The 24,244-nt window shown below is 35.6% G+C and overlaps 1 protein-coding gene across 1 annotated transcript in view; it reads left to right on the forward strand.

The window, feature by feature from the left end:
* The window catches only part of GBE1 (1,4-alpha-glucan branching enzyme 1), a 278,156-nt gene that overhangs the window by 75,966 nt on the left and 177,946 nt on the right, over positions 1-24,244 (forward strand). Inside the window, exon 3 of the mRNA XM_059164440.1 lies at positions 12,856-12,971. Within this exon, the coding sequence (XP_059020423.1) occupies positions 12,856-12,971 (116 nt within the window). The remainder of the gene's footprint in view (positions 1-12,855; positions 12,972-24,244) is intronic.

The raw sequence follows: 24,244 nt of genomic DNA on the forward strand, positions 1-24,244 counted from the left end.
CTTACTTCCATTTTCTTTGTCCTGTTCCAGTAACTACCCATGCAAGAAATTATCACTGTCACCTCTAATAACCAAACACTGGTTCTTACCAATTTGAATGTTGAAATCGCTTTCAAATGCATTCTTTTCCTTCCCTATCTGTGCTGTTGTGATGTAAGAGAACCTATGGTGGGTCTCACTGACCCCCAAACAGGAGTGACCAGGCGTTTCAAAAGTCACTGAGAGCTCCTGTAAGTTGAAGTATGAAAAAAAACAATTGGGATTGGAAAGCAGGAGGTCTTCACTGATGAATTTTGCCAGAGTATTTCAGGAACATTTTAGGGGGATGAAGAAGTAGAGATAATAGCCAAAAAATTGGGCTGTCAGTGATAGGAGAAAGAGAGTGACTTGCACCAAAAGAGAGGGTTTTCTTCATTGTCGTTGATGTTACTCGAGAATTAGCAAGTATGTCAATTGGTTGGATTTGATTGCTGAGTAACAAGTCTATAGAAAGAGAATGTTTGAAAACCTCAGAACATGAACAATTTATTAAAAACTGACAAAATGGAATAGTGGAATCAAGAAGTTAGCCTTGAACAAGAGAGAGGTGGGGGGGAACCCTCTTCTACAGACTAAAGGGAAGGAGGTAAAGATGGCTGTTGGTATCTGTTTGTAGGTTTGAAAGCAGAAAACTGAGGGGGTTCTTGTCTGGTGGCTCTAGTTTTCTCTGTGAACTTGAAAAGGAAGTTTTCTGTTCTGAGAAAGGGCGTATATGTGTTTACCTATCTGTGTATGCGCAGATGCTACTCAGTAGAAGGGTTCATTTTTTGTTGTTCTCTCTCTTTTCCCCCTCTCTCGTTTCCTCTCTCTCAGTCTTGTTCTCCTCCCCTCCCTCTGCCTCTCTTTCTCTGTCTTGCTGTCACTCTCTTTTACTTTTGTGGTTGTCAGCCATATGGCTATACACCAAGGGTGATGACGGGATTATTGTTGACAGTTAAGGCTGAATGTCTAGGGAGTATCCTGAATCCCATGCTCTATCCGTTGCTTGGCTGGGAATGGTGACTTGGTTGGACACTGCGGTCCAGAGTGCCCTGCATTTAACAGACTAATGCAGCTCTTTCTCGAGTGTAACTGCCACAGACCTGCCTAACGGTTTTAAGGCTTGCAAACATTTACAGTAAGCCTTTTATTAATGAAAAAATCCACATGCAGAATTTATTTCCTAAAACACAAGATACCAGAAGAATAGCCTTTATTTGCAGTGCAGACATAAATCTAGTTAAGAGCCCAATATGTGTTATGTACATTTCTAATGTAGAGAGATGCTGGACTGGGTCCAGACAGTTTATGTATGTTGTGCAGGAGAAGGGTACGTATAGACAGAAGCAGGAGTCAAACCATCATGGATTCAAATCCTGGCTCTGTCACTTAATAGCTGTGGAACTTTGGCTTTATTGTTCTCCCTCTTTGAGCTTGTTTCCTCATCCATCAAATGAAATCTGTATTACTTTGTAGGACTTTTGAGATAATTGAGTTAGATATTGAATGTCAAGCTCTGAGGATAATCCATAACTACTGTTGCTGCCATCAGTGTCACCAAGTCATCCTAGCTTTTGTTAATGTAATGACTTTTATTACTACTTCTATCACAATAAAACTCTTCACTCCTGTATCATATGAGACAGCCTCTGCTTAAACCATTTTTTTAAGAGAGTGGGTTTTGTGATAGTTTTATAGATTTCCTTTCTTTATAGGACTCTTCCACAGTCCAGCGTAAGTTCTAACATCATCAGCAGCAGCTATGTTTATGTTGGTAATCACGCATAAATCTATTGCTAGTCTGGGCTCCAGAAGAAGATATCTTTTTTTTTTTTTTTTCTTAAAAGCCTGTTTCCCCCATCTTCTTCTTCTTCTTCTTTTTTTAAAAGATTTTATTTATTTATTTGACAGAGAGAGATCACAAGTAGACAGAGAGAGAGGAGGACAGGGAAGCAGGCTCCCTGCTAAGCAGAGAGCCTGATGCGGGCTCGATCCCAAGACCCTGGGATCATGACCTGAGCTGAAGGCAGGGGCTTTAACCCACTGAGCCACCCAGGCGCCCCTCCCCCCATCTTCTAATACAGTTAAGTTGTTCTACCTTTGCAAAGTCTTGAAACATTTAATCATTTTCTCTTCAAAGAAGTCTTAAGGTATCCAGCTTGACTCTTTATTCTCCTTATTGACCAAGCTATCTTCTCAGCATTAAATTTTTATATATGTCTCCCTACATGGTCTTTTCCTTTATGGTTATCTCTGATACAATCTGATTTTAGTGTATGGCAAAAAGCTCAATAGGAATGAACAGATAAAGGCTATCTGCCCTTTAAAATATTTATTTTTATTTTTTAACAGCTTTATTGAGATAGAATTCACTTACTATACAACTTAACTATTTAAAGAATACAATTCCATGGTTTTTAGCATTTTAAAAATAGTGTTGTACAGCCATAGTTACAATCAATTTTAGAAAATTTTCATCACCCCAAAAGAAAACTTGTACCCTACAACTATCACCTTGTAATCCTTCCATCCCTCCCCTAGCCCTAGGCAACCAAAACTTAATATAAATTTGCCTATTCTGGATATTTCATATAAATGTAATTATATGTGGTCTTTTATGATTGGCTTCATATGCTTGGTGTATTGTTTTCAAGGTTCCATGTTGTAGCATGTATCAGTACTTCATGCTTTTTTAGGGCCGAGTAATATTCTACTGTATGGATATGCAAATTTTTCTTTATCCATTTATTAATTAATGGACATGCATGTGTTTACCTTTGACTGTCATGAGTAATGCTTCTATGAACATTCATATGCAAGTTTTTCTGTGGACATATGTTTTTATTTTTCTTGGGTATATAACTAGGAATGGAATTGTTGAGTCAAATAGTTACTTTGACTATATCTTTAGCTTTTTGAGGAACTTTCAGACTGTTTTCCAAGTGGCTGCACAGTTTTACCTTTCCATCAGCAGTAAGTGAGGTTTCCAATTTACCCACAGTGTCACCAATAAGTATTATTGATGTTTTTGACTGTTGTCATCTCATTGTAAATGATAGCTCATTGTGGTTTTGATTTGCATTTTCCTACTGACTAATGAGGTTGAACATCTTTTCATGTGGTTATTGGCTATTTTACATCTTCCTTGAAGAAAGTCCTATTTAGATCCTTTGCTCATTTTAAAAATTTGGTTGTCCTTTTATTATTAAGTTGTAAATGTTCTTTGTGTATTCTAGACTTAAGCCTCTTATCAGATTCATGATTTAGAAATATTTTCTCCCATTTTGTAAATTGTCTTCACTTTCTTGATAGTGTTCTTTGACATAGAAAATTTTCCATTTTACAGACACCTGAGTTGTCACTTCGCTAGACATATTAGAAAATACTATTTCACTTTCATTGGTATACTTTTTTAAGTGGCTGTAGGGTTAGGAGGGAGCCTTGTATAATTGCTTTCCTGATTGCTGTAGACCTCTGACATACATCCACCCCAGGGGCCAGTTCAGGTAGAACAGCTTAAGTTGAAAGATAGTGTTGTGTAGAGAAGAGTTTCTAAACTCAAATCTGTGCTGAAGCCAGGAAAGTTAGAAATGGGTTAAGTTTCGATCCATAGTTACATAGCATAAAAGTGTAAGCTGGAGTGTGGACTCTAAGAGAGCCTCCCTACTTAGCTCCAGATATTTCCAGACATGGAAGGATACAGCTCAATATACGGTTGGTTAAAACATAATCAAGGGCCATTCTTGGCCCACAGGATGATGTTGCTGCCCCTGATGATTTATTGTATTGCATTATACCTTTCTCCCATGCTTTCCCTTTCCTATTTTGTCTTTTCTTTGTTCTTTCTAAGCAAATATTATATCACTTCCTAGCTTTAACTATTAATTTCCTCCTGCTTTACTGTCACTTAAAGATTATAAAATAAAAGGATGGTCAAATCTAGACCAAAAACAAACTAAGGCAAAATGGCCTAGAAATCAATAACAGAAGTCACAGCAAAGATAAATGCCATTATCCTTATGTTCCAAATAATACTTTCTTTTGGTCAAGTATAGATGGCAAGAATTGCTAGAAATTGGATAGATTTTCAGACCCAGTTGCCATGATAGAATTTAGTATAATCTTAACTTGTGCTGAATCAATTAAATTAAAAATAAATGGAGAATTTAAAACAAATTACATATTTTTCAAGGCTGTGAAATATCTACAAAGGTAGATCATGTATCAGAACACTTTTTAGGACTGTGTTTTGAGTAGCAGGCTCTGGATAGAACAATAAATCGTGAGGAGTGGCCAGCTAGGAAGGGCCACTTCAGGCAGAGCAACCTTGCTTTCACTTGTTTTTGTAGTTTTCATGCTGGGGTTCCATAAAATCTATTTTGAGATAACTGAATGGTTTATACTATTAAAAATAGATAGATTGATAAATAAATAACTGGATTGATGACCACCAAATTAGGCCATAAGATAGACCACATTTTAATTTCTTTTAATAAAACTAGAAATAAATGAAAAAGTTTGAAAAAAATACAATACCCACCACCCAACTCTTCCCAAATAACAACAGGAGAAAAGAGAATAATCAAAAGTTATAATTATAGCCTGTTTCAAAAAGAAGTGCAAACACTGTGTATCAAAAGCTATCTGTTATACCTAGGACAATAATTAGAGGCAACTTTTCTCATGTTAGTTCTTCATTTGACCCACAGAACGCAGATAATTATTTAACGTCTGTTTTCTAAATTCTCCCAAGTATGGCCATGATGAATACTATTCTAGATGTACTGAAGAGAAATTAATTTATTGTATACAGTGGGTCTTTGGGGCCTTACGGCCTCATTCTCTTAGTGATCCCTGGTTGAGCGAGCTGGCATGCCTTATTAAAATTATAATTCCCAGCGTTGATGAGGATATGGATAATTGAGCATGCTTATATGCTGCTGTTGGAAGTATGAACTAGCACCGCCTATCTAGAAAGTAGTTTGTTAACCTGTATTTAGAACCATAAATTAAAATCTTTTACTCTTCGAAAACTTTTTTATAATTGTTAACAGAGATTTGGCCAAATATTTTATACAAGACTTCACATTAGTTTTTAAATTTTTATTGTGGAAATTTCTTGGTATGTGTAGAAATAGAGATAAACTTTGTTTTATAGTCTGTTGGCCCGCTATAACAATTTTATAGACCGGGTGGCTTATAAACAACAGAAATTTATTTCTTATAGTTCTGGATGCTAGGGAGTCCAAGATCAACGCACCAGCAGATTCGGTGTTTGGTGAGGATCCATTTCCTGGTTCATAGACAGCAGTCTTTTTTCTGTCTCCTAACATGGTGGAAAGGATCAGAGATCTAGCTGGGGTCTCCTTTGTAAGGGCACTAACCCCATTGATGAGGGCTCTACCGTCATGATCTAATTACCATAGGCTTGAAATATCATCACATAGGCTCATTTATTTCAGTTCTATTTTAAGGGATTTTTTTTTCTTATTTCTCCATTTCTGACAATCAGCTTTTTAATTGTATGAATTGTTCCTAATTGTATGAATTGATTAGTTCTAAAGTCAAAATATAATAAGGTACAATCCTAAACTACTAATCTATGTTATTCCTCCCCTATATACACAATCATTTCTATTCATTTTGGGGGGTTGTATTTTCATGCTACTTAAAATCACAAAACTACATCTATTCATTTGTTATCTCCTTTCATAAAAAATACCATACTATAAATACTATTCCTGTAATAAAGAAACATGGTTAATTCTAATTAAGTCACATTTGCTACATGTGTTTTGATCATGGAGCCCTTTTCTTCCATGCATGCCTTCAAAAACAGTTCAGTAAGCGAAGCTCTAGATTATTTGATTTGTTTTCTAATTTCCAGAAAGCTATATTTCACAGGACTGAACATTGTTCTTTATAATATCAAGATATTAGTATTCACTTGGTCCTGAAGTTAGAGGCATTCTGATTTTATCAGAATGTTCTTGAAAAGCACAGGTAGCCTTCACTAACGTGTGTTGAGAGAATTTCCCCCAAGAAATAATGCTGGAGGTCTCAATAAGATTATCCCCAGGGTACCAGCTGCCAGCCGAAGTCGAAGAATGATAGTTCCCAGGCATCCAATTAAAGGAAAGAATTATCTGGAGGAGAAAAAAAAAGGATGTCAAAAAATCACAAGGATATATCTCAGAAAAAACTACTGCCTTCCACCCAATTGGTTTGTGTGGTCCTCCCATAATCCGTAGGTAGGGATAATGACATAGGAGATTTCAGTTGTGAACATTATGATTTCTTGGGAACAGAGCAAATGCTTTCTTGATATGAGAGAAGTCCCCCAAACTTCCATTTGGCAAGCTAACTTTGCTTAGATGTCTATAAATGGCACATGATATGAAGCTTGAAACAATTAAATAACACAGAATTATGAAGAAGGGTATTTAGTTGCTTTGAGGAGGTGATATTCCAAATATTTAACAACTGTTATAACATAAGGGACATCCATGCAGATAGAAAGTGACTGAAATGTGCCACACAGGCCAGTAGTAGCCTTACATTGTTAGCCTTATCTGCTGCCTTCACCAGGAATCTGTGTCCCTGCTGGGGAAGTCTGCAGGGGTTGGCCCAAGTGTGGACCATGTTCTTCAGCGCACAAGCATCCACATCAGAGGTGTAAGACTCTACATAGTAAGTTGGACTGATTTCAGCAATACATAAGGGAATTTTATATGAAACTCAGGAACTCTACAGAAATGAGGTGGCTAAGAGCTGATGAAGAGAAATACTTTACTGTGAGTTAAAGAGTTTGGGAATATTTGAAGGAGGTTGACATTTAAGAATTTTATGTGAGGATTATTACATTAGAAAAAGAAAGGTTGTTGGGTTTGAGATAAATATAGAGTTTGTTCTCCTGATGCAGTGACCTTAAGTTAATGTTTGATGGCCTATATCGAATGTGTGTTTGCAGTTCATATTAAACTGTGCATACACATTGTTTCTTTTCCATATCTCGATTTGAATTTTGTCTGCTGGTCTTGAGTCTATGGACAAATAGAATCTTTTGCATTACCAAATATGATGATATATTTTAGCCTGTTAATAACATACCTATTAACATGTTTTCTTTAAAAATGTGTCAGGTCACCATAACTTGATAAATACTGAATGTCTTATAAAATGTTATAATAAAATAATTTATGCTAACAGCAAACATGATCTTGAAACTTGACCAAAATTAGTATAAGTAAACACATTGTTTTGGGTATTCCTAACTCTTGAACCTGGCGATGTCTACATTATGGTAAGAAATGAGGCATAGAAAGGGAAATAAGGTAATATGTTAACATTTTAAAACTTTCATATTTTCTAAATAAATGGCTTCAAATTTCTATTCACAATCAGGCAGTGATCAGTGGCTCAAACATTTTAACCAAGTGATTACTTGCTGATAATATTTTAGAAAATATTATTATAGATATTAATAAGTACATTGAATAATGGTCTTAATATATGTTATCTTTTTATGTTCAAATTTGTCAAATTTTGTTCCCTTACATTAATACATTCCAGCTCCTTTATACATTATATCTGTTCTATTATCTTTATCTCACTTGTCATCCTCTGGGCTTTATAACCCTATTCTTCCCAAATTCTAAATCCTGAATTTCATGTGAGTAATGTTGACCTTGAAAGATTATTAAAGATATTTCTTATTTCAGAATTTCCTTGACCAGTTGATTTAGGGCATTATTTGGTAGTCCATAAATCTAATTTAATTTAGAAAATCACTCACAAAGCTAGGAGTAGAGAATGCCTGAACATACCTATTGAGCCAGCAGTTGTTTTTAGTGTGGTCCCTAGGCCAGTGGCATCAACACCACCTGAGAACTTTTTAGAAATACAAATTATTAGTCCACACTTGAGATCTATTGAACCAGACTCTGAGGGTGGGGTAGCAGCAATCTGTTTTAATAAGCTCAGGTGATTCTGGTATGAGCTGAAGTTTGAGAACCACTGAACTGTAGAACTCTCAGTGTTAGTTCTGTACTGGATAGAGACACGAACAATTGTTCCATGTGGTGATGGTGCTATTTTTGGTGTTATCCTGAGGCCTACATACGGATATTAACTATTTGCATTAAGTACTTAAATAAAGTTAATGCTATCTTGTGTACTCAGAATGTAAGTCATACAAGGTTAAAATGAAAAATGTTTGGGTAATCTGGTTCCAAAAGTATCTCTTCAGATCTACTCTAGTATGGCCCAGAATCATTTATCATTATTGTTATTGTTATTATTTTCAGTTATGTTTAAGAATAAAGTCTCATGACTTATTTCACAAGACAAAAATTTCCCTAAATTTTGTCTTTCAACTTCTTATTTTGCCTCTCGTATTTTTATGAAGCTAATTCTATTCTATTTACAAATAAAATACTCAATTTTATTTATGAGGCGACTGTGTGGCTCAGTTGGTTAAGCATCTGCCTTCCACTCAGGTAATGATCCCAGGGTCCTGGGATGGAGCCCCAGGCCAGGCTCCCTGCTTGGTGGGGTGTTTGCTCTCCCTCTTCCTCAGCCCCTCCCCTTTTGCTTGTGCTTTCTCTCTTTCTCACTCTCTGTCTCAAATAAATAAATAAAATCTTTAAAAAAACAAAATTTTTATACTGGTCATTTGATGTTAAACATTTGTTTATTTATTTTTAACTGTGTACTTTCACAAGTGGTTTCTGCAGTTATGCCTAGATGTACCTTAATTTTGTTCCTTCTTTCTTAACTAAGTGTTTAATGTTAAGTTTATAAGAACAGGTCCAAATCCATTTTTTTTTTTTAAAGATTTTATTTATTTATTTGACAGAGAGAAATTACAAGTAAGCAGAGAGGCAGGCAGAGAGAGGAGGAAGCAGGCTCCCTGCTGAGCAGAGAGCCCGATACGGGACTCGATCCCAGGACCCTGAGATCATGACCTGAGCCGAAGGCAGCGGCTTAACCCACTGAGCCACCCAGGCGCCCAAATCCATTTTTTTAAATTATTCTGTTTCTGGGCCTTAGATATATTTATACCCTGGAGAAAATCTCATCTTATGAATCATTTTGGAAAACCCATTTTACAAGAAACAGTTTTACATATGCATGCTGTACTGTGGAAGTGGGAATTTTTATTGGTGTCCATGTGTCCAATAGAAAAAAGCAACATTACTTAATAAAGGAAGTTGAGTGAGGAAAATTCAGGGCTAACAGTAACTGAAAAAGAGTCGAGGAGATGACAGACTGGTAGTGATGTGGCTGAAGAGGGATTTGCATGGGGTGACAATTGTTTAATGCAAAAATCTTAATTTGTTTCATGCATGTATACCTTGTAAATTCCTCTCCCTTTCTCATATGAAATCTTTAGATGTATTCTACGTCACTTGTGGTGGTTGGTAGAATGGATTTTCTTGAGGCGTATATGTGAAGATGTTTTAAATTTTGCTTTCAGGGGTGGTGTTTAGGAAGAAAAATGTAACTGCAGTAAAAGTAAACACCTGAGTTTCCATGAGTAGGAGGGGTAATAATAAAAGGAAAAAAATTCATAATGTGGAATTATAAATAATCAACATATGCTTTAGGGGATTTAGAACTCTTAAGATTTTATAAAAGGAAAATGTGATTCAGTAAGAGTATTTTCTTTATATAAATATTAATACTTGTTTAAATTGACCTTAAAAGTCAAGTGACTGCAAGTTGAGGAACTAGTTAAACTGATATTCAATCAGTAATATTCAAAAGCACATTTATTTTTCCATTACTGAAAACAGCTTTTAAATAAGTCTGAATATGTAAATAACCCATATAGTTGAAGATTCACTTGCAAAGTAATAAAATCTTATTTATAGTTAAATTTTTAGTGAATCTGTATTATAAATTTATTCATTTTGGTGCACTCTGACTCAATTTAACCTTTTCTTGAGGAGATATGACTGTCTTTCTGAACACTAATTTTGAGTTTGGCATTGAGCAGGGCCTATATTAAGCATTGAGTTCATATTTAATGAATGAATGAATGAACTAATGAACTGTACCCTTTATTTTCAGATCTAACTAAGCAAGAAAAGATCTGTCACTTGTCTTAAGTTTAATTGTCTTAACTGATTAGCTTAAAAAATATAGTAAACGTATGAAGTGTTACAGTATCTAAATATTGTTATTTCAAGATTTTTTTTCTTTCTAATTATGCCCTCAATTCTTTGCTTTGGTAAAGGTATGTCACCCTGTATGTAGGTCAGATATTTTTGAGATTTTAGGAGCAGGAACATATAAGGACACAGAGCCTGTTGTTTTTTAATATAAACCACTTCAGACATTTTCAGATTGTCTTCATGTGAGGAGTAGGGAAATGTTTAGAAAGATCTTTATTTCTTTATTTAAATATTGTCTCTTACCCTCACTCCGTCCCCAACATTCAGAGTGTCTGGAGATAAAGATCCTCAGTACTGATGGGGTGAAAGAGTTGGTGTGGAAAAAAAGAAATCATGGCATAAAAGCCTTCTGATGCTTTTCTTACTTCATCTGCTAAGACTCTAATGTCAGTGCCATACAGTGCATGGCATCATAGTGCTGCCCAGTTATTTGTAGAACTATGAGATAGTTTAGGCTTAAACAGTAACAAATAATGTAATAAGCATCTTTCCATACACCACCTACCTTAAGATATATTACAGATATTATTGAAATGTCCTATGTTAATTTTCCTTTATCCAGTGGAAATCACCCATGGAATTTGGTGTTTAACATTCTCATTTTTCTTCTAATATTTTTACTATGTGCCTATATATCCATAAGTGCTGTATAATACTCTTTTGCATATGTTTGAACTTTGTATAAATGATATTCTTTCATACCCTTTTAAAATTAACATTCATGCTTTAGCTATTTGCATATATATATTAGTTCTTTAGTTTATACTATTGTATAGCACTCCATTGTTTAATTATACCAAAACCTATTTACTCATTTTGTTTCTGACTTACATTTTGATCACTTCCATTTTTTGCTATTACAAACAGTTCTTCACTGAGCATTTGCGGATGCTGTCTTGTGCACATTTGTCAGAATTTCTCCAGGCTATTACCTAGGGCTAGGATTGTTGGGCTTTCCAGGGAATGTATCTCAACTTTGCTATACAATGCCAAGTTGTTTTACTAATTTATACTCTCAGTTGCAGTGTTATTTTATAATCCTTGCTGACTACCTGATATTTTCAGGCTCTTAAGTTTTGCTAATCCAGTGGGTGGTAAATGGAGTCTCACTGTTCTTTTAATTTGTGTTTCCCTAATCATAGTGAGTTTGGGCATTATTACATGCTCCTTGGCCATTCGTGTGTCCTCCACTGAAGTCTTTGTTGTTTTTTTATTGTTGTTTTTTCTTTTTTATCATTTTTTGGCCATTTTTCATATGTTTTGGATGTTCTTTCTTGGTATATTCATTTTAAGTGTATTCTCACAATTGGTAGTTTGTCTTTTCATTCTGTCTATCCATCAATCTATCTGTGAAGATAAATTGATAATTTTACTGGTCAAATTTATCAGGCTTGTTCCTAGTTTTTATGTTTGTATCTTGTTTATTTATTTATTTTAAGAGTTTTATTTATTTGAGAGACAGAGAGAATGAGAGAGAGAGAGAGAGAGAGAGAGAGAGAGAGCGCGCATGAGTGGGGTGAGGGGCAGATGGAGAGGGAGAAGTAGATGCCCCGCTGAACAGGGAGCCCTGGGACTCCAGGATCATGACCTGAGCTGAAGACGGTTGCTTAACCAACTGAGCCACCCAGGTGCCCTGTATCTTGTTGAAAAAATACTTTTTATACCTGGGGTGATTATTATTTCCCTGTATTTTCTTATAAACATTTTACAGTTTTGCCTATCATATTTAAGCATCAGTCTGTGCTCAGATGATTCTTAGGCATGGTATTGGGTAGAGATTTCTTTCTTCCTTCCTCCCTCCTTCCTCTCTCTCTTTCTTTTCTTTTTTTTTTTTTTTAATTTTTTTTTAAAAGGTTTTATTTATTTATTTGACAGAGAGAGATCATAAGTAGGCAGAGAGGCAGGGGGGCGGGGGAAGCAGGCTCCCTGCTGAGCAGAGGCTTAACCCACTGAGCCACCCAGGCACCCCTCTCTCTTTCTTTTCTTTCTTTCCTTCTTTCATAAGGATAGCCAGTTGTCACAGCACTGCTTATTAAGCAGTGTGTCCTTTACTTACTGATTTGTTTTCCTGTGTGAATGGGTCTATTCATTTTGACTTTCTTCTGAGATCTGTGATCTACCATTCCTTTGCTTCCTGGCATTTATAACCTTCTACCTTTCTTGCTTGTGGCATTTCTTTAGGTTTTTGACTCAATTCTATCATATACTTGTAGATTTGGATAAATGAAATATGGTTTTAATTATTTTTCATCATTTTTTCTGCCATGAGATATATCTTATCTAATCACCAAGAATACATTTCTGTTTTTTCGTATTCACTCCAGTTGTTGATGGTGTTTTCTACAAAAGGGCCCATTTATTTTCTTTTACAATCTGTTTATTGATAGACATATTGGAATTGGAAGGACAATTGAAAATGTTGTAATTTTTAATTTTAAGTTGCAAAAGGCAAACTTTCAAATATATTTCTTAAAAATAAATATAAAATAACCTGATTTTTTCTAAATGGCTAGAGTATTTTACTTAACACCCTAGAAAACTTAACGTTTTTTAGACAATTTGATTCTGTACAAGAAAGCAGCATATTATGCTTTACTTGAAATTCATCAAGTATTAGTCATACCATGCTATTGTTAACTAATCTTCTTTATTTTTTTAGATGATTGGAATCCATTTTCGTACCCATATAAAAAACTGGATTATGGAAAGTGGGAGCTTTATATCCCACCAAAGAAGAATAATTCTCTACTTGTACCTCATGGGTCCAAATTAAAGGTACTTTCTACCTTCCTGTTTTGATATGAACTTGTTTTCTTTTTGTTTCATTTTCAAGCTTGATTTAAAATATTACAATATAAACTGATGCATGATAACTATGGGGGAAATAGTCAAAATGTTTAAACATAAAAATTTAAGAGACATCATTACTAAATTGTGTTATATTGGGACTGTTTGGTAAGGTACTGAACTTATTGTATTAGTAACTTTGGAAACTTTATGTAAGGAGAGATTGAGTAACTGCAGAAGTCTAGTTTGAAAAACATACAGTTTAATAGAAAGATGAAATCTATCTTCAAATCAGCGAATGTGGAGAGAATTTTTACCTATTAAGAGTGTCTCGATAAAATTGGTTTTGTGGGGGCACCTGGTGGCTCAGTCAGTTAAGTGTCTGCCCTCAGTTCAGGTCATGATCCCAAGACCCTGGGATGGAGCCCCATGTCTGACTCCCTGCTCACTGGGGAGCCTGCTTCTCCTCCCTCTGCCACTCTGCACACCCCCTGTGTGTGCTCTCTCTGTTTCTCTCTCTCAAATAAATAAAATCTTTAAAAAAATTGATTTTGTGGTGAGTTACATGAAGGGGCTATTGTGCGTTGGAGAACCATGCATTTTAGGGACATGATTTTCCTGGTTATTCTTCTTTCTGGTCTTTAACATTACGAGTCTCGTGTTAAATTAAGCCTACTTGGATTACCTCGGGGCCTGCCTGTCAGAGGAAGGCTGAGTGTGCTTCACATGCCCTCTGCTTTGGCTAACCATATGTTTCTGTGTTCGGGGTTTACAGAGCTCATATAGCAGCCTCTCTTGTCTCCTCAAGGGAGGCTTGAAGGATGGGTCCAACAGCCTGGTTTATAGATTTCAGGCATTTGATTATGTGAAAGGTTATCTAAATCCTTTAACATTTACTTGATTTTATCTAGTGCTCATAAAATTATGTAATATTTCCATGTCTCCTTTTTTCTTTCCCTCTTTTGAACAGAATGATTACATTCAAAGCATTTATCATGATGAATCCCGTGACTGGATTATTATTTTCATTGGTATTTGTTATATAACATTTTTAACTGAGTTACTTAAAATAAAATCAAAATATATTGTATTTGTATGGTTGTTTTGCAGGTTGCTTGTTTTGTTTTACAAATAATGAAATTTTACATACATCAGAGAATGACTGAAATACTGCCACAAATAATATAGTTACCAGAAGAGCATATTATCTGGAATAAAGAGACATTTTGACATGGGATGGCAGCCAGGGATCTTAATTTATAATGAAAATGACAAATAAGTAGCTACAGTATACAATAAGAGGGATTTAATGTTTAATATAAGTAATCCCTTTCCAAGTTAGTATAAACTCCACGAGATCAGGGGCCTATCCAGTTTTGTTTACTAATATTATCTATTCTCAGTTCTTAGAGCAGTGCTTGGCACAGAGTAGACACTCGAGAAGTATTTATCAACTATTAATGCCATTTTTAGATCCACTTTTTGATTGAATAAGCCAAAGAACTTGATTCTTCTGTTGTTTATGTGACCTGATTTTAGGAACCTGTGAGGCAAGGCAACTGTTCTCATACTGCTTTCTTTTTTTGTTTGTTTTTAAAGATTTTATTTATTTATTTAAAACAGGGACAGGGGTGGGGGGGTGCACTACACAAGCAGGGAGAGTGGGAGAGGGAGAAGCAGGCTCTCTGCTGAGCAGGGAGCTTGATGTGCCACTGGATCCAGGACCCTGGGTCATGACCTGAGATAAAGGCAGATGTTTAAATATTTAGCCCTCTAGGCGCCTCCTCTTACTGTTTTCAGTGTCACTTTAGGCCTTATGGCCATTTGTTCTGTTTTGTTTTTTGTTTTTAAGAACTAAACTTACTAATTAAAAAAAATTTTTTTTTACCCTTTAAAATTTTTTTGTCATTGTAAATTAGAAAAATTTATGAGCTCTGACTCCTTACCAACTTCTTATGTTAAATGGTGACTGAATTTTCACAAGTTGTTTTTATACAGGGGTAAAGTGATTACAAGGAATGAATGATTATTAATATATACTGGGAATAATGGTAAACATTTGCCTCTCCCATCCAACTCCAAATCCTTTATACTTTCTGCTATGGTCTGAATATTTGTATTCTCCAAAAAAAAAGTGTATTAAAGTCCTAATGCTTGATGTGATGGTGCTAGTGGGAGGGGGTTTGGAGGTGCTTAATTCATGAAGATATAGCCCTCTGAATGGGATTAGTGCCTTTATAAAAGGGGCTCCAGAGAGATCCCTAGTCCTTCCATCACGTGAAGATACAAGAAGAATCTGAAGTGGGCCCTTCCCCAACCAGGTTGGTATCCTGATCTCAAACTTCCAATTTCCAGAACTGCGAGAGTTAGATTTCTGTTGGGTGTAAGCCACCCAGTCTGTAGGATTTGCTGTAGCAGCCTAAACAAATTAAGATGTTTTGTACACTATGTTATGTTTTTGTTAAAAATTTATTTGACTTAGATGAGATGAAATGATCCTATGATTTAAAAAAATGTAGCTTTTACCTTTCACTTGGCTTTGAAAATCAATGTCTAACATAAAGTGAGTGTTTAGTATCAAGTAAACTATTGCATAATCATTTTTCATTATTATCCTCTAAAAATTTCTGTTAGGTTAAATAACTAGAAATTTAGGCCCAAAATATTACTCATAGTGTTTAGATATTTCAAATGTTGAGGAAACATTTAGATGCTGTTAATATGGTGGTGATATCATTAATTTTTCATTTATGGGAAATGATGTATCAGATTCTTTTGAGGGAGGGGTTAAATTCTCTATTAAAAAAAAAAAAACAACTAACTTGAGATTTTTGGCCTTTCAATTTGAAGTTATCCCTAGGTAGTCTATCTCGGTAATTAAAAATCTTGTTTTAAATTGAACTTCAAAATTTATTTCAGTTCACAAGGGATTGACCCCTTTAACTCACTTAAGGATATTTCTCTTATGAATTATCTGGTAACCACTGACAAAAAAAGAAATGTTACCTACCATTGAGATAATAGCTTTGTTTTCTCTGTAAAACATTTTCAATGAAATAATTTGTGGAAGAAAATGCCTCACTGCTAATGTGGTCATATAAATGTCTCCTTTTTGTGTGAGTTTACCAAATAGAACATATTTAAAAAAATATTATAGTAAGGTGAATTAAACTTTCAATACTGTACCCCTGGGGATAAAAATATATATTTATAAAAAATAAAAAATTATTAAAAAAAAAAACTTTCAATACTATAGAAATTTAAAGAAAGAAGACTACATTCCTGAAGGAAAAGGAGACATATTTATTCAAGCTTTAATACTTTTTCTTCCTGGATGCTTAGCCAAACTAATGTATCTAAAGGTATTTTTGTTGTTGTTATTCATTATTTTAAAATACACATCTTTAATAGCATTGTTATATTAAAAAAAAAAAAAAACCTTCTCAAGTTGTTTCATAGAAATTTAACATAATTATTGAGTGCTGTATATCAGGTGCTGTCCTTGATCTGTGATGCTTGTACTGAATTGTGATATATATGTGGACCATGTGTGCTTTTAAAATAAAGTGCTGTTAGAGCAAAATATCAGTGGACAGTTCATTTGTTCTGTCATGGTAACAAGGGAGATAACAGAGGGGCAGCAACATTCAAGCACACTTGGTAACGTGTTTAGAAGGTGACCAGAGAGTTGGAGGGAAGAAGAATTCATGAGAGTACTACATGAATAAAGATGTGTGTGTTGATTGATGTCCCAAAAGGAAGCAAATGGCGCACACACCCACACCCACACACATACACATAGAAATAGGGCAGTTTGAACAATGTTTTTTGTTTGTTTTTCCAAAAGTCTGTTTTCAAAGTTGAGCATGCAGGGGATCCATTAAAGAGTTCAAAGGAGGGTGGGTGAGGGGGCCTAGTAGCCTCAAATTGTTACCTTGCATAGACCACAGGGAACAGGGATCAATTGCTGGAACTCAGAGGGAGGAAGAGTTGGCCATCTCGAATGAATCGCTGAGCTTTGGTGAGAGACATAGTTAATTTATGTCAACCTTGCAGGGAAGGAACCAGGGAAATAAGGAAACAAATAATCTCATCTCCCACTCTTCTTTTTTTCTCTGACCACTTACTGGGGCTGTACCTGGGCCAAAGCCAAAGAGAACCCAGTTTTCTAGGGAATATGGTCCATGTGGGTCAGCATCCTGGGGCAGAGATCTAGGTAAGAAGTAAATCTGTCCTAACTCATAAAATGTAGCTCAGGAGGTCAGTAAAGACCTCAGGTCAAGAAAAGTAAGAGATTGGGGAGAGTAAACCTGTAAGGTGGGTTGGAGGCAAACAGTGAAGAATTCTTTTTCTTTTCTTCTGATTCCCATTTTCTTTTCTCATTCTGATTAATACCCAAATGACTTCCAAGGCAGTGGGAATTGTCTTCTTTTTAGTCTTTACAATGTTTGTGTATTTTAACTTTTCCTTGCCAATGAGTAACTAAATGGACTAGAACAGAGGTTTCTTGATTCCAGAAATTTAAAAGTTTTAGGGGATTCATGTGTCAGTCATCTCGGGATGTTATAACAAAATTCTATACAGTGGGTCACTTAAGTAACAAATTTATTTTCTCACAGGTCTGGAGGTGAGAAATTCAAGACTAGTCAGCTTAGTTGGGTTCTGGTGAAAGCTCTTTTCCTGGCTTGCATATGACTGCTTTCTTGCTGTGTCCTCACATGGCTCTAATCCCATCATCAGGACCCCATACCATGACCTCATTTAAACCTAATTATCTCCCAAATGCTCTATCTTTCAGTACTATCACAGTGGGAGTTAGGGCTCCAACATGTGAGTTTGGAGGGGAGCATAGTTCAGATCAGACCACATTGCTTTTCTAATTATATTGCAATGTTATACAATCAATAGGTAGAAAAGAGACGCAGAACCCAATACCTACATTTGCAATTTTCTTAGATTCTAAGACACAGTAAAAAAAAAAAAAAGTAGAGATTGCTTTACATTCGTATTTAATTTTATTCTGATGGCAATAATATGAGAGAAGGTATTGTGATTATATTTTTTATTTCATGCATGAATACACTCATCTGTGGACTTGAATTAAGTCTTGTCTGACAGCTAAGTCGACACTCTTACGTTACAATATCCTCCTATAGGCTTAGGGTTCGCAGAGAAAAGAGGGGGGAAAAGTCATAGAGAGGAAATAAAACTGGAGTCTCGGGTTTAGCAACTCATTTTATACCATATTTGTCTTTACTTTTTTGTGTGGAAACCATTATCCCCAATTTTTAGGGAGTTGAGAAGGAAAGTTTGGAAGTGACCTTCCCTGAGAATAGAAAGGAGATAGGTAATTTATAAAAAGAGTTTGGGTTTTAGGGGGTAAAATAACAGATTTGTTAAGTAAAGTAAAACTACTAATTGAAATCTGGAATGAGATTGTGAGGCAGAAGGTTGCCATTGAGTAATTTGGGGGGGCATATTGAAAAAATTAGTATCAGAATATTTGCTTAAGATGGTAAATCTCATTTGTACATGAATGTTCATAGCATTATTCATAATAGCCAAAAAGTAGAAACAGCCCCAATGTCCATCAATGTATCTATAGACAAAATGTGGGAAACCCATACAGTGGAATACTACTTGGCCATATAAACAGGTGAAGTACTGATACATGATACATTATGGATGAACCTTGAAAACCTGGGCTCAGTGAAAGAAGTCGGTCATAAAAACCAAGTTTTGTATGGTTTTATTTTTATGAGCATCCAGACTAGGCAAATCCATAGAGACAAGAAAGTAGATTAGTGGTTGCCAAGAGCTGGGAGGGTATGGGGAATGACTACCTATGAGTATAGGGTTTCCTTTTAATGTGATGAAAACATTCTGGAATTATATCATGGTGATGTTTGCATACCATGCAACCTTCTGAACCATTCTAAAATCCATGGGATACTTTGAAAGGGTAAATGTCACGTTATGTGAATTATTTCTCTGATACAGTGAGACATTTGTACTTGGTCTTCTTCCATTGCTGGCATATAGCTCCTAAAACTTTGGGGGGGATGGGGGGACAAGAAGAAGAAGAAGGTAAATCTCATAAGCACTTTATCCTTCATTTCTGAAATATTTTCTTGACTTATTTCGCTGCCAATTTTCTTGTCCCCAGATTCTTTGTTCACTGTTTTGGGAATTTCTAATATCTGGATATGGAATCTCTTAAGTTTTCTTATCTTTTTCTCTCAAGTTGCCAATCATTTTGACTTTCTGTTCTGCTTTAAGAAATAACTTTGTTTTCCACTTTAATAATCACATTTTTAACATTTTTTTTTACATTTTTTTAAAGATTTTATTTATTTATTTGACAGAGAGAAAGATCACAAGCAGGGGGAGTGGCAGGCAGAGGGAGAGGGAGAAGCAGCTGTGGTGGAGCTCTATCGCAGGACTCTGGGATCATGACCTGAACCCATGGCAGACACTTAACCACTGAGCCACCCAGCACCCCCTTTTTTCCCCTAACATTTCCAATAGCATGCTTTTGTTCTCTCCTTTTGCATACATTCTGTCATTGTTAAATGCCCAAAGATACTTTTATCTTTTTGAAAATTATTATAGATGTTTTATTTTCTTTCATCAAATTTGCTGCTTACTCCTGACCTCCTCCTCCTCATTTTCTTTTTCTCAGATTTTATTTTCTTCTGTTTCTTTTAGTCTCTGTTTTTCATTCTGCATGCTGTTTTCAAAGGCCTTGTGATTCATGGCTATTTGGTCTTATTTTAGAATGAGGTAGGAAAAAGTATGAAAATCATGGGCATGTATACAGGGCCTTATTCTGGTGAGTTTCACTATTGGGTCGTCAGAAAGTGAGAGCTTTTAAATTGGTCACAATAACTGAAGCTTTTTCTTTGAGATCTTTCTAGATGAATCTTCCTGTCCCATACAGGATATGGGTGGAAGGGGTGTGGACAGGAGGACTTTATACCTGGCTACTGGAATTCATGGATAAGGACAGGGAAAGTAGAGGAGGGTTCCACTGTGAGAGGTGACATTAAGACACTTAATCCCAATACTTTCAATCCTGTGAGTCACCTCTGTCATCTAATATTCCCATTGTCATTGGAGCCTTCCTAGTTCATTGTTTTTTGAGCATCAACTTCTCATCTCCTGTTTGAGGGGTAAGAGGTGGTGTTCTGGAGAGATATACATTTTATCTGTATAGGCTAGGGAGAAGGTGTGCTCCAGAGTCCACAGTCCCCTTGTTTAACTTAGTCCCCTTGTTTCACTGACCACCTTCCACAGTATTAGGAGTCTACGGATGCCGAGTCTCCTCGTGGTGCTGTGAAGCAAATTGACCAGTTCTCTTCAGGTTCTTCATCGGCAAAATCCAGTTTTAATTTGTGCCATCTTAGTTCCTTCTTACTTCAGCTACTTTCTGTCTTCCAAACATTTGTTGAAATTTCTGGTCTCTTACTGACTCCTTTTCTGTCAATACTGTTTGTATTGCTTTGCTGTTATTTCAACAGATATTTGTTAGGCTCGTCATTTTTAATTCATACTTCTTAACACCCTTCTTTAAGTGGAGGAAGAAAAAAGTACATCTACTGCATAGAAGAATATTTTAAACTTTCTGGGGCCTCAGGTCATTATATTCTCATCGTATGCCATGATTATAAGATTTTAGCCAAACTGATTATTTCTTGCTTGTGATATCTTTACATATTATTATATGTGATAAAGATTTTCTTCTGTATGACCCACAGAAGATCCTCTACTCACTTCATTTGTTACCTGGTTCAACTTAATCAACCTTTAAGACCCTGAAACATCTAATTTGTGAGAAAATGCGTAGTTAGAATTAGATGCTCCTTCCCTTATCACAGAGATTATAATTCTTTGTGTTTGCAAAATACAATACAAATGTTAATAAACCTAGATAGCATACCAGCAAATGGTCTTCCTCTGTAGATGAGAATAAAGGGTTTGTTAATTGATTCATTTTTCTGTTCTTTTTTTTTTTTCTGAAGTTCTCTAAAATGTTGATAGAAAACACAAAATAAATGTGTACATTTCCAAAGGAATCTATTTGCCTATCTAAAGAGTAACTCTGCTAGAGAGGGTGGGTGAGGTAGAAAATTTGGGGAGTGGTTTTTTCTACTTTGAGTTTGCTTCACATTAATTTCTTTATCAAATTTTGCTCTTTTTCTTTCTTAATATCTCAGTTAACATATATTTAATTTTATATTTTCTGCACTTGACGTATTGTACTGTCTTCCCAGATGTATGTGAAGAAATAAATGATAAATTGCCTGCATTTTGAATTTATATTTGGAGAAAACTCCCCATAAACAAATGAATTGCTTGAGCATTCTGTGGCTGGGAAGAAAGTAGAGGAAGAAATTTATATTTTTCAGGAGGTTGTGACAGGAAAGAGAGGAATAAGTAAATGGAATATGGGTTTTTTTCCCTCTTTTAAATTTGTTAGTGATTTAGTTCTCTTTACTTTTGACTACATATTGATGGGGGCAAGAAGGAAACCAAGAGAGAAGATGGTGGGGGGTGGAGAAAGAACAAGGAATTAGAGACAGACTCTTGGGGAAGTAGACAGATGGAGAAGAATAAAGGTCATAGGTTTAATAGTTCGTCAGGGAATGATTATGGGAAGAGATGCATTTTAAGCTTGGTCTTGTGGGAGTTAAGAGATGTAGATTAATGAATAGGTTGTCAGGGGTCAATTAGGGAATAAAAGAATATAAAGTCAAGCAAGATTGAACAGGAATTAACAATTCCACATAGGAGACAGTGGCCAGTTTGACTTAGAAGGATATCATATATAGGGAGAATTAAAAAAAAATAGTGAATCTCATTGAGGAAATTTTACTATGAAAATGTGCAGGACAACATAATTGCTAAACTTTATTTTTTTTAAAATTCTACTTTTTTAAAAAAATCCTTCATTCTTAAAACCTCAGTAATTTTTATAATGACCAGCTTATTCTTTAACCTATGTTTTCTTCCTTTTATTCCTTAGGACTTTGACCCTTAATAATCTCATGGTTCTCCTCACAAATATTCATACTCTCTCTTCTAAAGCATATAAAAGTAGTCTCATTTTCAATTAGCAGAAGTTAGCTACTGTTAATGGACCCTGAATGTTCTTCTTCTCTTGTAGGTAGAGAGTCCTGAAAAGAAGAACCTTCTATCATGTACTTGTGCTCTTGCCATATTTTCACTTCCCATTCATTGGTTTCTATCCTCTCCTACTCTCACTATCTTAATAAAATAAAAGAAAATAGTACAAATAACTGGATGATGGTACTTTCAAACTTAAGACCCGTGAGTGAAGCAACGTAAATCTTATTTATCATTATAGATCATTTGAACCATATATTTATGTCAGTATTTCATATAAATGCACAAATGGATTTTACTGTATCCAAGGCCTATGGTAGGGTCTCAGTCTTCTGCAGTTTCTGAGGGATCATTTCTAGTTATGGTATTGGAAAAACCACCTGCCAACTCAAACTTTTCATAAATCATTGTTTTTGTAGTTAACTTATTAACACTTTCTTTTCCTAGGCACATTACTATAGAAATTCTTTCAGCAATGGCTTGAGATTTTATTATTTTACATTTTGTGTAGGATTAAGGTTTATGTATTATGGATATCTAGATTCAAATTTGTTTAGATGAACATAGGGGAAGGGGAGAAAAAAGAGAGAGGAAAGCAAATCGTAAGAGACTCTAATAACTGTAGAGAACAAACTAAGAGTTTCTGGAAGGGGAAATGGGTGGGGAGGTGGTAGGCTAAATGGATGATGGGAATTAAGAAAGGCACTTGTGTTGAGCACTGGGTGTTATATATATGTGATGAATCACTAAATTCTACTCCTGAAATGCCCCAGTCCACTTTCCTATTATAGCTCCACAGTTAATCATTCTAAAATTTGAAATCTGCTCATGTTATGTATCTGCTTTAAACCTTTATGATGAACTCTCCCAACCCCTGATTTGATTATAGCCAGGATTTTCACATTGTGTGTCAAGAGCTGACCTGGTAAGTTTTTGGATTCCCCAGCACTCACTTGAAATAAGGAGCCTTGCCCTGTTTTATTCTGGGCTCCCATGTATGACTGTGTTTAAATATTTTTTTCTGTTTTGAAAGAATTGAACAACACTGGCCTCTAGTTTAAATTCTGCACTCTTAACTTGACATACAAAGCCCTCCATGCCCTGGCCTCTGCATTCCTCTCCAACTTTTTTTTTAACTTTTTCAGATTTCAGTCCTTTTGGGCTGCTATAACAAAGTATTGTAGGTGGAGTGCCTTATGGACAATAGAAATTTAGTAAAGTTCTGGAAGCTAGAAGTCTGAGACTAAGATGCCAGCTTAGTAGAATTCTGGTGATGGCTCTCTTTGGTTTAAAGACTGTCAACTTCTCATTGGCAACTTCTCATATGGTGAAGAGCAGAGAGAAGAAGCAAGCTCTTAGACTCTTAAAAATACACTAATTCCATTCCTGAGTGCTCTGGCCTCTTGACCTCCTGGAATCCTCATTATCTCCTGTACTCCCTGCCGATACCATGACATGGGGGGGGGGGCGCTGTTAGCATTTCAACATATGAATTTGGAGCAAGGGGGAACACAAACATTCAGTCCATAACAATGAGGCATAGAGTCCACACCAGAGTACTTGGCAGTTGTTCAAATGTCACTCTAATCGTGTTTTAGCAAATGCAAAGGCAGTGTCCCTTCTACACAGAACAGCTTCCCCTTGCTGCAGGCTCACAAACTCCTAGTCTTTGATACAGAGTTCATGTGCTATTTATTTTTGGTCAAGTTTTCCGTAACGACAAACTCTTCTTTCCATTTACTAAATATCCCTTCTGCCACAAACCTTTCTGGAACCTGTTCCCTCCTAGTTCACTGTGATGATACGTAGTTTTAGGCTAAATTTTTTAAGGATATGGTCAGTATCTTGGTCATCCTTGTGTCCCTGGGACCTAACAATATCTGATAGAAGCTACTCAATAGATGTTTATTGACTAAATAGATGAAATGGATAGAGACCATCAGGTAAGTCCATTTGCTGTTGTTGGAAATATTTTTGCATATGCACATTATACAGAAAGTGATTATAAAGTTGTATGTCAGTAACTTTAAATTCTATTCTTTGAGTTTAGGCATCTTTGACCTATGTACTGTTATCTATGGGAATCCTATTGAAACCAGGGTTAAAAACAAATAAACAAATATTAGAATCTGGAA

Source organism: Mustela lutreola, chromosome 2, assembly GCF_030435805.1.
Source record: "Mustela lutreola isolate mMusLut2 chromosome 2, mMusLut2.pri, whole genome shotgun sequence".
In the NCBI taxonomy this organism is placed as follows: Eukaryota; Metazoa; Chordata; class Mammalia; order Carnivora; family Mustelidae; genus Mustela; species Mustela lutreola.